This window comes from Coregonus clupeaformis, unplaced genomic scaffold (genome assembly GCF_020615455.1).
Source record: "Coregonus clupeaformis isolate EN_2021a unplaced genomic scaffold, ASM2061545v1 scaf0413, whole genome shotgun sequence".
Taxonomy (NCBI): domain Eukaryota; kingdom Metazoa; phylum Chordata; class Actinopteri; order Salmoniformes; family Salmonidae; genus Coregonus; species Coregonus clupeaformis.
In genome coordinates, this window is record NW_025533868.1 from 214,279 (window position 1) to 230,838 (window position 16,560).

The 16,560-nt window shown below is 46.9% G+C and overlaps 1 protein-coding gene across 1 annotated transcript in view; it reads right to left on the reverse strand.

Annotated features, from left to right (window-relative positions):
* LOC121556200 (transcription factor SOX-6) overlaps positions 1-16,560 on the reverse strand; it is a 119,014-nt gene that overhangs the window by 27,727 nt on the left and 74,727 nt on the right. Inside the window, 3 exon segments of the mRNA XM_045215269.1 lie at positions 5,358-5,548; positions 6,512-6,686; positions 8,852-9,001. Of these exon segments, the coding sequence (XP_045071204.1) occupies positions 5,358-5,548; positions 6,512-6,686; positions 8,852-9,001 (516 nt within the window).

Sequence of the window (16,560 nt, forward strand, 5' to 3'; positions counted from 1 at the left end):
GGCCCATTGTGGCGTGTTCTCTCTCCCCAGTCTTTGTTGTACAGAGGCCCGGCCGGCAGTGAGCGTGGCTCTCTCTTCAGGTCTAGAGCTCTGGGCCAGTAACATTTTTGAGCGGCTGCAGTGCATTGGCAATTCACCATTTTACACCGCAATGACGGAAAGGGAGCTACCTCAGCCAACAGCCCAACCAGGATGCGGCCTTGATGTCTTTTTGGGGAGAGGCGAGACAGAGAGACAGAGAGAAAAGAGAGAAAGAGCGGGTGGTATTGTTTCAGTCCTGGCCTGGGACGGACGCCCACACACACCCACCCACAACCTCATTCAGAGTCATAGACTATTTTTATTCCTTTGACAGATGTGAACAATTGGACAAAGCATTAATGTAAGCAATACTCAACAATGGCACTTGCTGGCTATGGCCAGTGTCTGGGAGCAGAACATAATCTAATTTGGATAGCCAAACCCATGTATGCCAGGGTTTTTACATTGCAGCCAAAAAGCCTTGGTTGGCAATTTCCAAGACAGCAGTCGAAAAGCAGCAGAAAATTGCTTCCAGGGCTGCAGACCAGACAAGATTATATTCAAAGTCTTTGTGAGGGCTTTGCCTGAATAGGACCCCAGCACACACACGAACACACACACACACGCACACACACGCACACACACATACGCACACACACAGATTAGAGCGAGAAGAGCATTTCTACTACTTGCAAAAGGTTAGGAGTCAGGACTTTGTGGAACACCAGCAAAGCTCCATTTGAATATGTTAGGCTCTGAGCTGTAGGACATGGGGAAAGAGAATATTATACTAATCAATAATGTAGGGAGGAGGGGGTGTCAGGGGGGTAGGGGCAGTTCAATAGGTTAATTCACTGGCCTTTCACCCTTTGATTCCAGTTTGGGAGATGTCAGCAGAGGAATATATTGTATTTCTACACACAGCCTCCAGTTAACAGTGGGTACTACCAAGACCAAGACAAGAGCTATGGGAATATCAACCAAGACAAGAGCTATGGGAATATTAACCAAGACAAGAGCTAAAGGAATATGACCAATCTGTGACACCTGAATCAGTGACTCTGTAGCCAGTTTTCTCCTCTATCTCAGTTCATATAGGACAAGCTATGAAATCTTCAACCTGCAGATGAATACACCCAATCCTAACAGTTTTACCAGTTCTAGCTACCTATGCTAATAGCAGGAGACACTTCCAGGAGTTACAAATGGATCCTGTTGTATTTGACTGTACGCATTCTCGGTTGTTCTAGATAAAAGCATCCACTAAGCAAATAAATAATGGAACAAAGTAATTGCCCTCTACAGACAATAATACCTTTAGATAAATATTTCAAAAAGGTAAATTGTGAGAGGCTTGGAAAAGCTTTTATTGTACTGATGGGATATAGTAAAAAAGGACAAATAGAAAACAGTAAAGCATGAATATTTTACATGTCCTCAACAAGAAGGTAGAGGACTAGTGTACTGTAGAATAAAAGGACGTCTTCCACCTCAAAGGGCAGTAGTATGGAGAGAAAGATGAGGAGGAACGAGAGAGAGAGAGAGAGAGAGAGAGAGAGAGAGAGAGAGAGAGAGAGAGAGAGAGAGATGAGAGAAAGATGAGAGAGAGAGAGGGGAGGGCAGAAGAAAGAGACTAGAGAGAGAGAGAAAGAGAAAGATGAGAGAGAGAGAAGAGAGAGAGAAGAGAAGAGAGAGTAAGAAGGACCATATGGAGGGATCCCTGTAATAGGGGTGAGAGAGGAGGAAGGGATGCATTGTGCTCCATGGACACACTTTGTATTAAAAGATGAATTGATCCATCTGTAAGCAGCACTTAGCCCCACTCTCCGGCTGGGTCGTTACACTGGGATAAATCAATATTTAATATCCCCCTCCAACAGCCACACTAGATGATTTTAACCTCTCCTTAATCCCATTTATGTTACTTTTCCAGAATCTTCATGTAAGCTTTCACTGTGATAAACTTCCAAACAGCCGACCGGGAGCACAGCTATTAAAGAGCACACAGTATTTATGTCAGGTGAGGCGCTTGGCTGAAATATTAATATTCTGAAACTGACCAAAGTGAAAGCTTTTATCTGGGCTGTCCGGGCCTGTGCAGACTGTCGGCTTGGCTTGTATCAGGGGAAGGGAAGGCCACTCCGTGCTGTGCTGCGCCAGGCCAGGCGCTCCCTCCTTCCCCCCTCCCTCCCTCCTTCCTTCCCTCCCTCCCTCCTTCCCAGGCTGAATTACAGCCCTCTGTTTTTACTGCTCCACTGTGATGATCACTCTTCTGGCTCACTTGCTAGAGTGTGTCCCAGCACAGAGCACACACACCATCCTTATAGGGACAGTGTCAGTGGAACAGTCTTTATCTGCCTTTGGTCTAGGGATGGAGCCAAGCATGGCTACAGAAGACTGATCATATTCACTACTACATTGACCTCAGAGACAGCATGAAGAGCTGGTACTCAGTCCCTCTCTAAGCACTTGTAGCATCAGCACTTATACTTCAGTCATTCACCCACACTCTTAGAAAAAAGGGTTCCAAAAGGGTTCTTCGGCTTTCCCCATAGGATAACCTTTTCTGGTTCCAGGTAGAACCCTTTTGGGTTCCATGTCTACATGGAACCCAAAAGGGTTCTACCTGGAACCAAAAAGGGTTCTTCAAAAATATTTTGTTTATTTTTAGTAGACGCTCTTATCCAGAGCGACTTACAGTTAGTGCATACATAATTATTTATTTTTTCATACTGGCCCCCCGTGGGAATCGAACCCACAACCCTGGCGTTGCAAACACCATGCTCTACCAAATGAGCTACATCCCTGCCGGCCATTCCCTACCCTACCCTGGACGACGCTGGGTTGCAGCCGGCTACAACAGAGCCTGGATTCGAACCAGGATCTCTAGTGGCACAGCTAGCACTGCGATGCAGTGCCTTAGACCACTGCACCACTCGGGAGGTAGAGAGTTCTTCAAAGGGTTCTCCAGTTGGGGACAACTGAAGAACCTTTATTGGTTCTAGATAGCAAATTTTTTTCTAAGAGTGCAGGAGAGGTAGTGCCAAGGGTTTCATGCTAACTCATTAGAGATGCAGCTACTTCTCCTAAACATAGCTGTGCCACTGGTAAGCTTTCCTCTGACAGACCCAGGTGGGAGGATGGAGAGAGAGGCCATGCACACGAAGGCTTTGTGGTGTGTACGGTTACCTAGGGCAACGCGATAACCCCAAAATACCAGTCATATTTTCAACTGATAGCCCACCTAATTATAATTTGTTGTTCTTGGCCGTGTACTGTCAATGCTGTGATCTTGAACCGCAAGCCTCCCCAGTCTTAGCTCGCTGTTACATTGACTCTTACGTTGCACTGACTCTATGCACACACAACGGGCTCTACCCACACACCCACACATATTTCCAATGACATTTTTTTTCTTTATCTTTAACTCAGCATTGTTGGAAAAGGACCCGTAAGTAGGCATTTCACTGTTAGTCTACACTTGTTGTTTATGAGGCATGTGACGAATAACTCTTTATTTGATATGACATCAAAGCCTTTCGCCCCAAAATGCATTTACCCACCATCTTTAATATCTTTCTCACTCTCTCTGTCTCTCTCTGTCTCTGTCTCTCTCTCTGTCTCTCTCTGTCTCTCTCTCTCTCTCTCTCTGTCGCTCTCTGTCTCTGTCTCTCTCTCTCTCTCTCTCTCTGTCTCTCTCTGTCTCTGTCTCTCTCTCTGTCTCTCTTTCCTCAGACTGAGTAAACAGACTGAAAAGGGTAGAGCAGAGGTGAGGAGTGATTGACAGTGTCAGCCCCCGTTATAAAAACACACAGCTCACCTGAGAGGATTGTTTAAACACAGGCTGACTAGACAGGCCCACAATGCAGTCGAAACAAAAACTAAAGCCAACAAAAGAGAAAAGCGTTAAGCTCTACCTGCTAAGAACAATGGCGTGGTAGGTGTTTGCTGCCTGTTGAAAACAGTTCCTTTCAGGGCATTGTTCGCACGCTGCATTCATATCATGTAGGAGCAGATTCTGGAGCTTGGCTCACCTTAGAGTCAGGGAGGTAGAGAACACTACAGGGCCATCCCGCAGACACACAGACAGACAGACAGTGACTGAGTGGAAACGGGAGATGGGAGAGTTAACATTACTCTACGGGCCTCAGACTCACCCACCTTTGCCTTGTCCCACTTAGTGGATAACGAACAAAGACAGAGAAACTGAGGAAGCGTAACTAGCTAACAGTAACAGTTATGAGGGTGGGGTGTTAAGTGTTAAGGGGTACAACTAGAAGAAAATGGTAGTGTGTTTTTCCTTTTTTAATGACGCAACTCTGTGAGATGGGACTGAACTTTCAATACAAAAACCATACAAAAGGTTTTATCTGGTTGCATGGCAAGACAATTTTATACCACTGAGTTCTTTAACTATAGGCCATGTCCCTTGACTTGACACACTTCAGTCTGAGCTCACTGCATTGCCACCTGTGTAGACACAGATTTACCCCTAATATTAAATTAAAGAAGAAATCAAAATAGATATTCGTTGACTTTTTTACATATACATTGACCTAGTTGAATGTGTTGGTTCAAAGTGTCAGGTGTTGAAATATTAATGAAGCTTTGCTCCCAGTTCCTGCCTGCTCCTCACAGCCAACTGGCAATATGGCACCAATCAGAGGGAGGAGGATGTTTTTTTCTCTCCTTGATTGACTCATCGCTTGAAGATATTTTAAAAGGGAGTCCCAGGGAGGGGAGTGTGTGTGCTCCTGGTACAAAGCGCCCCTGTCCAATGTCGAGGGACGGAGAGGGCCGTATGTCTGCTTTAATTGGGCAGAGACATCAGAGTGTTAACCCGCACCGGGCAGCACCATGGTCCGTTCCTCTACCACCAACATCAACACACACACACGCAAACACCATAATGCACGCACGCACACACACACACACACACACACACACGCGCACACACACACACACACACACACACACACACACACACACACACACACACACACACACAGCAATGCCAATGTCAATCAAAACCACTACTCTAGACTAGGATTAAAGACAAACATTGGTCTGAAGAACTATATCTAAAAAAGAAAATAGCGGAAATCACTTTACTAGTTCTAGTTTTGGGCTACTCACAATGTACTCAGTGAACCAGCTCTGTTGGTGAGGACAAAAGAGGGAGGGAGGGAGAAAAGAGACAGAAAGAGAAGAGTGAATAAACATAAAGCAACATACAGGAAGATACATGGAAGAAAGGAGAAAAGGAATGAGAGAGAATGAGACAGAGAGCTGGATGGACAGACAGACATACGGACGGAGGGGGCAGGCATTCTGACCTTGTCAGCCCTGCTGCAGTTGTTGAGGCCCATGCCTGTGAGGGCAGAGAGCTTGGCCTCCATGCCCTGCTGGTGGTGCTGCAGCTGCTCTCTCTGGATCTGTTCTCTCATCTTCCTGGCCTCCTGGATGGCCTTCATCACCGCATCCTGGTCCCCGAACAGCGCTGTGGAGTTCAGGCTGGACAGGATGTCTGGGGGAGGGAGGGACACGCCCAGTTAAAAACAAACACACATAAACAGTAGATACACATACACACTATTCATTTTGATTCACAGTGAATGAGCCCACTGACAGGTGTTCATCATCCTATGTGGAGAATCAAGCCTTGTAGGAGGAGGACCCCTCCTCCTTTTTCCAGTGAGTGTGTATGTGTGTGTGTGTGTGTGTGTGTGTGTGTGTGTATGTGTGTTTTGTGTGTGTGTGCTGCCTGCATCTGTGTACATGTGGGGCTGTTTTAAAGACAGCGAGAGGCAGTAGACCGAGTCTGTCGCCTTCTTTGTGTAATTAACATCTCAAAGTTAGGTGAGGAGGGATGACAGTTAAAAACACAGAAATAGAAGAAAAACAAACATAGGGACTGGGTTTAAAGCCCCCGGTCTGAGCCAAACAGCGGAAATACAGCCACTTTAATGAAAGACTGCATTTAATAACAGTTAGCAAAGGCTGAGTAGAAAGGCTTAACATGAGAGGGATGGTGAAACGTGAGACCTCTTAAAAACAAATAATGTGTTACAACATCCGCAGGTCTAGATTGCATGGTTTTTAATACCAAGGTTCTACCGAGAATAGGAGTTGCAATTGTGTCAACAGTTTCGTCTACATAGGGATAAACGTCATTCACTTTTGTTTAATCCAGATAAAAAAATTGCCAACATTCTGGCTGGTCACATTGTTCAAAGCCATTTGTACACCTTGACAGTGTGAAATATTGTATGTTCAACTCCCATTATCTAAACACAGAAAATAAAACCAACAAAATATCCAGCTTGATCCTATATCAATGTTATGGAATTATAATGATCTTTCTATGTGATCTAGGGGGTGGCCAGTTCAAAACAGATCTGTGTGTGCTCCTGTGTGGTTATTCAATCAGTATGTATTGACTATTGGAGATGGAGCCGGAGGTGAGATGCAGAGTGTGGCCAGTTCTTACCCAGAGAAGACCCACGGCCCATGCCTCCGAGGGGACTGGGGATGCCGCTCTTGGACAGGCTGTTGGGGCTGGTCTTGCTTCCCGTGAACAGGCTGTGTGTGGGGGACGTGGGGGACTTGACTGGCTCAGCCGTCTTGGGCCGGGCAGACAGGTTGAGAGGCTGCGTTCCCTCCTCCTTGTGGAGATGGGGTAAGGGAAAGGAGTGGGAGAGAGAGAGATAGGAGAGAGCGAAACAGACAGAAAGAGGGGGAGAGAGATAGAGAGGGAGAGACAGCGGGAGAGAGAGGAGATCGATGTGAATAAGGGCTTCTCCTGTTGGAGGATGTGTGGGCTCCCAGACAACACTCTGCTCCTGACTAATTACTAGTGCTCCTATCTGACCGTCCACTGCTCCCCCCTCTCCTCTCCCCTTCTCTCCTCTCCCCTCTTCTATCCTGCTCTGCTCTACTCTCCCCCTCTTTTCCTCTCCTCTCCCCTCCTCTCCTCATTCATCTGCTGGCACCGTGCCATCATGGCCGTCCTCACAGTTGCCGAGCGCCTTTGTTCACAATAATTAAATCAGATTTTTGCCTCTCTGTACATCTTCATCTGTTCTCCCTCTTCTCTGGTCTAAGAATGAATAATAACCACATTACAGAGATGCATGGTGATGATTAAAGATGGTTGTAAGTAACAGTCATCAAACGTCAGTTGCGTTATCTAATTCATTAAGTTGTTTTCCAATTTCCTTTCTCATTTGCGGATACTGGTGTTAGTCATTTGTTTCATGTAATACTGCATCCGACAGTGTGTAATAAATTGTATAACTGGCTTAGAATGCATTCTTAGTGAAGTTGGGTGAGTTAATGTGAGATGTCAGGTCACAGAAGGACATGTCTGCTGGGCTGGTTGCAGTGCAGCACAGAGCAGCAGTAAGTTGTGATTGAGGCTGATGGTGATCTGTGGTGTTCCCAGGGCAGTGTCTAGGAGCTCTTGGAGAGGATACCTGCTCCCTGACTGGATGGTACTGTAGGTATTACACACGTACCAATGGAGGAAAGTACCTGGGTGGGTCAAGGATAGCTCTACTGCCTCCTTATCTATCTTTCTAGTGAAGTCTCATCACTGAGATTAGTCTGTATGCTGTTGTTAACAGTCTTTTTCTAAGCCCAAGTGTCTTCTTGTCCAAACATATGGCTGGCTCAGACACAGACTGCCTCAAGGCCTTGTTATTGCTGTGCCAATAACAGTTTGTCATCCAATGAAGCCAAAAGCTGACAAACAAAACTAACAGCAATCTAATTCTAACTAAGGATGAATACAGATGGGGCTTTGGGGACATATGTACTTTACATTAGTGTTTAGTTATTGATAGTTCAAGTTCACAACCTTGTAGTGTTTAGAAGTACGATACATACCCATAAAGCCAATTCAGAACGTCAACTCAATGTCAAAATATTTGAGTGAAAAGGCCTGTAGGATCTGTACAGTGCCTCTTATCTAACAAACAGCCTTAATGACATAGATCCTATAAAGTGACAGTGTTGAGGAGACAGCTTGATACAGGCCCATGGATGAGCTTCCAGGAGGCTGTGTGCCTGGGGTTGTGGGGGAGGCAGTGTTTAGCTCCAGATCCTGCATGCTGAAGAGAATACCAGAGAGAGAGATCTGCACTACCATTCAATTACATGATTCAAGTCCCTTCACTATTGTGATATTAAGCTAAACTTTTCCAAATGGAGGCATGTTTCAGATTTTGGCCTCTAATGGTGAGAGGATGATGTATCTACCCTATGCTCCATACAGAGATCTGGTGGATTCAGGCCATGCAGTAGCAGGCCCTGCTCTCTGGTTTATTTACAAGACAATAAGACCCATCAATTCCTCCTTTCCCTTCACTTTTTAAACTGCATTAACATACGAGTGATTCTCTCTCTGTTCTAATGGTTTTGTTCCATCCCAGTGGATGTGATAATAAAAAAGGTTTTGCTGTTCCTTGTGATCTGAAACCATGTGTTCCACAAATTCTCTCACTTAGAGCGCCCACAGCCATAGCAACCATGTCCACAGAGTTCTGGTTGAGAGAGAGCGGGCCTTGTTAAAGGCCCACAGATTGATGGGCCGGTAAGACGTTTGGCCCAGTATTAGCACAGAACACAGAACAGCAGCACCACTACCACTACTACCACTCATTTGCTGAGCAGGCAGCAGGCTGGGTCAAGCACCACTCCAGTACTTAGGCGGTGGGCGGTGGGTGGGTTAAGTGATGGGTGAGGGTAGGCAGGGCTACCTTGACTTGAGTGACAGGGGCATTGGGCAGTGGGTGGTGGGCTGTGTGAGGGGTGAGAGGCGGGGGCCTACCTTGATTTGAGTGATAGGGCTGGAGGATCTCTTGTCGTTCTTCAGGCCGGAGGGGGAGATGGGTCCGCTGTTGTTGGGAGGCTGGGGGAGTGGCGGCATCTTGGCTCCAGGAGAGACCTGCATGCTGGCAAGCTGGGCGGCATACAGTTGCTGTAGGGAGGAGAGGGAGGAAACCCACAAGGCGTTAACATCCAAAGCCAGACACCATTCAAAGCTTTTTTTTTCTCTCTCTCTCTCTCTCTCTCTCTCTCTCTCTCTCTCTCTCTCTCTCTCTCTCTCTCTCTCTCTCTCTCTCTCTCTCTCTCTCTCTCTCTCTCTCTGTCTCTCTCTCTCTCTCTCTCTCTCTCTCTCTCTCGCTCTCTCTCTCCCCCTCTCTCTCTCTCACACGTCTTCCTCTCTTTCCATGCCTGGCAGAGAACCTCCATCAAAGGTCTTTACTGTATATCAAAGCTTGAATCCAGGGAGAGACAGCAGCCTTAAAAACCACACAGCCATGGCTCTCATTCAGCACACTTGGAGCGCTCTTTTTCCGCTCATCACAGAGAGAAGTTTTCAGACAACGCGAGAGAGACTGTTCTGATTTCCCTCCACCCTCCACTGTGGAAGGAGCTGCAGTAGAGAGGTTTCTGTTGGAGTTTCTGGCCTGTAATAGGACCCTATAACACAGCCACCTGAGCTGGCCCTCTATACGCCTGCCATCCCACACTTAGAAAACCAAACCCAGTTGGACTCCCATCACAGAATACATTAAACGCATACATTATTAAGGCCCCATCCTGCCTGCTGCACAAAGACCATTGATGTCATCATGCTTGTTTTCCTTGGCGATAAATCAGTAACTTTACTAACCAGTGGTGACTTACCACTCAGACGTGTGGTTTTGATGACTGGCTAAGCGTTCAATGACAATCACTTTTCCACACAGCAAAGGGATTGAACTCTGTATAATATTCTATATGTCTACTGCTGTCCTGATTATCTGGCAGGCGCTCAGTGGATAGGTTATTACGGATACTGATATGTCTTTTGAAAACATATTAAAAAATGTCAGACACACATCACAGAAAATGGGTGTTGGGTCAAAAAATCCCACAACACAATAAACGTCATCATTTAAATAAACTTTAGATGTAAGGAAGGCAGATTGTCTATCATTGATGAAAACTGGAGGCTTTAGTGATGCTGTTAAAACTTCTAGGCACTATGAACATGTGAACTATAATTAATGGGTATCTAACATTCAAATACAAATCTGAGTTTCCACTCTTTTCCAGTCAGTTTGAACATAGCATAAATTAGATTGTTTTATGATCAGGTCTGGAGTTTATTATGTTTTTGTACTGGCCCCTCTCTAAGACCCACTCCCCTATGTTGACAGCACTACTGTCTGCCTCAGGCTATTATTGATTGGCCACCAGGTAAGTGGTTAAATTGGCTTTTGTCCCCTGCTGTAAGTGGCAGGGGTCTGTCAAATAGGACTGCTGTCTCAGAGTGAGGGCTAGGTAGTGTACAGTATGTACAATCTCTCACAGCTCCAGACCAGACAGATACCACCTCATAACTCTCTGACAAGCCTTCTGGCTCAGAGTAGGTAAGCCGCTCTGTTTCTATGTTATTCAAATAGATGGCGTTGTCAAGGATAATTTACTTTCTGTTCGGTATGACCAATCAGCATGCCTTGTCTCATTTCCTGGTTTGCCAGGGCCCCATACAGACTCCATTTGTGTGGATGGAAAAAGTGGCGCAGCCCCGGTGGCCTGTGTGCCCCACCCTCCGTAGTGCAGACGCAGACTAAAGCCAAACAAAGCACTTTGTGTCCTGCTCACATATCTCCAGATATAAACATGTATACTCTCCTGTACCAAACTTTATCGCCGCCACATACACAGCACACAAAAGGTTCATTCTTCTGGGGGACCCGAGGCGAACAACAGCACATGGGCAGCGGAAATGACCGACTGATTATGTTCCCACAATGATAGCACTGCCCCCACCTCACACACAAACAGCCTTTGTCTTCAAGGGGCCACCGACATGAACACAACTCTACCCCCCCCCCCCCCCCACCCTCACTAATACAACGTTGAGTTAGTTTGAGCATTTTGGGTTAGGGTGACATAGTTGTTTGCTGAAGTAGATTGTGGAGTTGAGCATGGCTCTCGTCGAGCTGCCTGACTATGTCTCTAGGCTACACGTGAGGCTCCAGTCTGTGTAGGAGCGGAGCGGAAGCCGAGTCTGTTGGACAGATGTTTGTTAACAGAGCTGTAGATGGGCAAAGCCCCTGACCTCGAGTGGGAAGAACTTTATTGTTCCGGAAAAATAGCATAATTGGGTTTTGCTTCAAATTAGAGGCAGTCAGCCTGGCTTTTGTGAGGCCTGATTAGCAGGTCGAGCCATGGGGGTGAGGAGCTGCAGCTCTATCCAGCACAGCCAGACTCCAGGAGGTAAGAAACAATAAATACAATCAGGAGAGCAGGAAGACATGCAGGAGGGAGGTGTGACACGACACACAGCCACCGCTAACTAATCCATGCACCGCTCAAGGACAGAGAGGAGGTAGGGCTGCGGAGGGCTGCCACGTCTCCAGTGCGTTTCAGCCTAGTTGTGTAAGAATGTATGTGTTAACTAGCTGGGTACTAGGTGAAACAGAGGGGTGTGAGTTTGAGGGAGGGAGAGGGAGGGAGAGGGGGAGACAGGAGACAGCCACTGGCTGACCTGACTGACTAACACCGTCTCTGTCCAGGACACATGTTCCAGTCCCCTAACTGAAGGACATCTGCCTGCCTGCCTGCTTGTCTCACAGAGGTCTCTCCCAGTAGGCCCACACACTTACTCCCTTCCCCGCACCCCCCACCATCTTGCAGGTCTGCCACGGCAGAAGGTGCCTGTTGGGGCTGGGACTGGGACTGGGACTGGGACTGGGGCTGGGGCTGGGAAGAGCTGGCTTGGTGCCCCAGGTCCACAACGGCCAGCATGCAGCAGGTCGAGTCCTGAGTCGTCTCTGCTCTCTGCTCTCATCAGTAGCAGTAGTGGTTTCACCCTGCACTCTCCTATTGCCACAAAAACAAACTATTCTCAAGCACTAAAACACTTGACTTCACTGTCCTTACCAATTAAAATGGAAACAGCTATTGAGGGTAGGAATATGCCAGAATGTTTGTGTTGAGTGAGTGTACGTGAGAGAGAGAGAGAGAGAGAGAGAGAGAGAGAGAGAGAGAGAGAGAGAGAGAGAGAGAGACAGACGGACGGACGGACGGACGGACAGACAGACAGACAGACAGACGGACGGACAAACGGATGGACAGATGGAGAAGAAAAGAGAGAGAAAATGGGGGTGAATAATGACTACTTTTAACACAACAAGTTATGTCTATGATAAATGTAATGTTATGGTTTCCGTGCTATACTATAAATCGTTGGGGCTGGTAAAGTTTCCTGTTTTTCTGGATGTTTGACATTATGCTCCCTCAGCCCTCACCCCTCCCCCATGGCTCTGCTGGGCAGGCAGACAGGCAGGCACAGAGGTCCTGCTGCCTGGGTTCTCCTGTGGATGATGCTATTTCTGCCAGAACACAGAAACATGAACTAAGACTGAACAAAGCCTCTGTGTTGACTCCTACAGTATCCCCTTCCTCACAGAAAACAGTTAAAACACACACACACAAACACACACACCCTTCCTGCGACCCCGTCCCTCCCTCCTACTCTCCCTCCTTCCCTTCCTCCCTCCCTCCGTCTCTCCCAGAAGAGCAGAGCACATCTCAGAGAGCATGGATTCCAAATGAGCGCTCCAGGCCCAAGGTCAGCTTGTTAGCCTCTAGTAATTAAAAACAAGCCCTCTGGAGGCGGCAGAGGTTAAACGAGGAGGTTCACTTTTCTGCCTGCGACAACATTATACTGAGATTACACACTCCACTGATGATGTTGGACATCTCAGCACATGTCCAGACCATGCTCCCAGCATATTAGACTCAACAGAGGCTATTTAGATATAGTATAGGGCATATATATATATAAAAGGCAACAGATCAATTACCATTTTTTATGTTTAAGGAAAACTCATTATTTTGCATCTTGGATAAACCAATCCATTCGGAACAAAATAATTATTGTCAGCCAAAATTAATTAGATGTGTGTTGTTTCAGCCTGCTATTCGTTAAGTTTCCACACTTTTAATTTGGTGTAAAAAGAAAAGGAAATGCAACTAGAGAGCAGCATTGATAACAGGCAGAGTAGGTTCTGTAAGTTGCCTCTGCCATTTGTGTACTTGGGGCAGAGGGAGGGTGAGGGGGATGTGGAGTGGGCTTTGGGGGAAAAACAGGGAGGGAAAAAAAATTCTCAGAAAAAACAAGCTGTGGAATCTTGTTTGTTCTTAAAGAGAAGGGCAGGGCCAAAGCTCAGTGACAGATGCTGTAAAATACAGTGGCAGATTTGGACAGCCTTCCTGCTCCCAGCCCTAATGGTGCATTACACACTTCCAACAACTGAGGCCTCAGATTCAACTCACTCTGACGCAACAGACACACTACAAATTACTGAAAGATGACAAAGCTATACTTAAGATCACTGCATTGTGAGTGTGATGTGCTATTGTCTGTCCTTTGAGGCAGCTCTCTCTCTCTCTCTCTCTCTCTCTCTCTCTCTCTCTCTCTCTCTCTCTCTCAGTCACCTCTGCCTTGCCTCTGCTGAGCAGTGGAGTGGACATGAGGGCATTAATCATGCTCCGGTGCACCCCGCCGTTTAAAAGGCAGCGCAGCGCCAGCCCCGTTTGCCACAAGGCTTGTACAGGCTCATTGCCCAGGGCGACCAGGCAGGCTGACCCAGGCGAGGCCCAGATGTCAGGAGCGGAGGCAGGCGTCCTGGTGCACTGTGCCGATGCTTTCCAGTATGGCCCAACATCTGTCTCATCTGCTGGCACCCAACCTGCTCCCCTGCTCTACCCCTCCTCCTTCTCTCCGTCCAGCCTGCTCGCCTCTGCCTCTCTCTCATACACACACACACAAATGCACACACACTCTCAACAACACAATCCTTCTCATCTTGGATCTAACTATCCTAGCCTAACACTGTGTGGGTTCTCCAGGCCCAAAGCTCCTAGCCATCAGTCAGGCCCCTGAACCAGCCCTCACATTCAGCGCCTCTCATTGCATTATCCACACTATCTGTCCATCTGTCCCTCTGTTCACTAAAGAGTCTATCCAGCTGCTCACCTAGCCATCCCATTAGCTCTCCTCCTCTCCACACACAGCTAGCACTGCTCTGGGTTACCTTCAAAGACCAGCCTCCTCTCTTCTCCTCTCCTCACAAACAGAGAACCAGCTGCTCTCTCTCTCTCTCTCTCTCTCTCTCTCTCTCTCTCTCTCTCTCTCTCTCTCGTTCTCTCTCTCTCTCTCTCTCTCTCTCTCTCGCTCTCTCTCTCTCTCTCTCTCTCTCTCTCTCTCTGTCTGTCTCAGTTCTTCTCTCTCTTTAAACTCAAAGTCGAAAGTGCTTCACTTGTTGTTGGTGATGGCAGAGGCCCCAGTCTCTCCACACATCCGGAGTACATGCATTTGCCTCCAAACAAAAGATAATACCAGGTTTCCTGCTCTCCCTCTCTGTCTGGGAGTCTTTGAGACTCCGAGTCCTCCCTGTCACTCCAGCCGTCTCAGCCACTGAGTGCCCTTCACACGCATCTCTCGCTGCTCAGATCTGGTCCGGTTGTCATTGTAGCACGTGGGCTGCTTTTCATGTGTTTATGACAGCAAGGCTGGAGCAGGTTTAGCATTGGGCCTGAGTGATGCCATTTCCACTGTGATGGATGGTAATTGCAGTGTAAAGTCACCACTCAGGCAATTTAACATCCAATATTTTACAGCTTAAGGATGTGGCGGTCCTGTGCAATTTGAGGAAGAAAAGGAGTAAGAGTGACACACAGAAAGAGGCAAAGAAAATAAATGAGAGAAAGAAAGAAAGAGGGTAATATACAAAGTAGGAGATGGAGGAGAAAGCAGGGAGATATAGATGAGAGAAAGTGATAGAGCGAGACTGAGGGGCAGAGAGAGATAGACTAAAATGGAGATTTGACTGATTGAAAGCAGAGGGTCCTATTTGCTGCTCTCTCTGATCCTCTATAGAGAGGACACAGATGTTCCGCTTCATCCAATGATGCTTTCACTAAAACTGCTTAAATGTCAAAGTCTGGTTCCAATGATAAAAAACTGTCCTGTCTAAAGTTCCCTCTCCTGTTTATCACCCTGGTAAAAGAGCCCAACAATATATCAGGCCCACATCAGCTTTAAGGAAATTGTTTTTCACAGGGCAATTTATGGGAGAGGGGATAGTGTACAAACAACAAATTAAGTGCAACTCCAAATAGAAAATTATTTTGTGAAATTTAAGGAAATTCTTCTCTTGTCTTGTACGCTCAATTGAATATAGTGGGTGGCGGGGCTCATCGGGGGTACAATCTGAGCACAATTTCCCCTGTTAGGTGAGATGTGTCAGTTGTAATCAGGGCAGGACAGTCCAGGATGGAGCCATTGTTTCCTGCTTGTCCTGAGCTCATCCCAGGCCTGAGTGGACCCTAATGAAGAGGGGCACTCGGTCGGAGGGATAGTTTACATGCCTTCTCTCCTGTGACTCGTAGACGAGGGCCAATCTGTCAGGGAAGCATTGAGTGAAATTGCCCTGTGTACTGAAAATGCCTGGTGACAGCCTCTCCCTGCCAGCCACCATGGCCACGCCATCCCACCCTGTATTGACAAGCAAATTACACTCTCCAACACTCAAACGCACCGACCAAGATTCATTTACATCCATCAGCCCTAAACCTTTGTTACCTTGGTTTTTTATGCCTGGAGAGGAAGGGCAGAGAGAGGGGGAGTGAGAGGATCCTCCACGTAGGGCCCATACTGTTATGACAGTGGAGATTGTGAGCGGGTGCGTGGCCAACATTAAGACTGACAGAGCGGCTAGCATCCCTGACTGGATGGTTGAGCACATTACTGCTGCTGCATTGTGGGAATTAATTCCTCCAATAAGACACTTTTTTAAGGTTCATATATTTCACAATCTAAACTGAGTAAATTGGTGAAAATTATACCTTGCCAGGCTGCTGACAGTGAGATATATTTTAATTAGAGAGGCATGCTGAGCCAATGCCACGCAGGGGGAGGGTCCTCAGCCCAGGAAGTTGAAGGGGTTGCAGGTGAGGGGGATTGGGAGGGGGGGTGGGGTTGCTGAGTCTCAGTGCTTCCTGTCTGGTGATGCGTGAAAACCAAACTTAGTGATATGGCCATTACTGATGATCACACCCAGAACACACACACTTCTGTCTGGCTGATCCTCCACAGGATCTCCTCAGCAATTAGCAGCACAGATGCTTTGTTAAAAGATTAGCATGTAGAATAAGAGCCTACACAGAATAGGAGAGACATCAGAAATATACTGGATGAAAGAATATGATAAACCACTGGGCACAGACAACAGCTCAATGTATTGATTTACATTTGGGTGAGTAGTCAACTAACGTGAAATCAACATAAAATGTCACGTCATCGGATTTAGGTTAAAAGTTGGTTGGCAAAAAGAGGAAATTCCCTTACGTTGATGACTTTTTAAAAATCCAATCAGTTTTCCACGTTGATTAAACGTCATCATTGCCCAGTGGGAACTAACATCATAATGTAATGCTTCCTGTACTTAGTTGCACCGCTCAAATTAGTTGTCC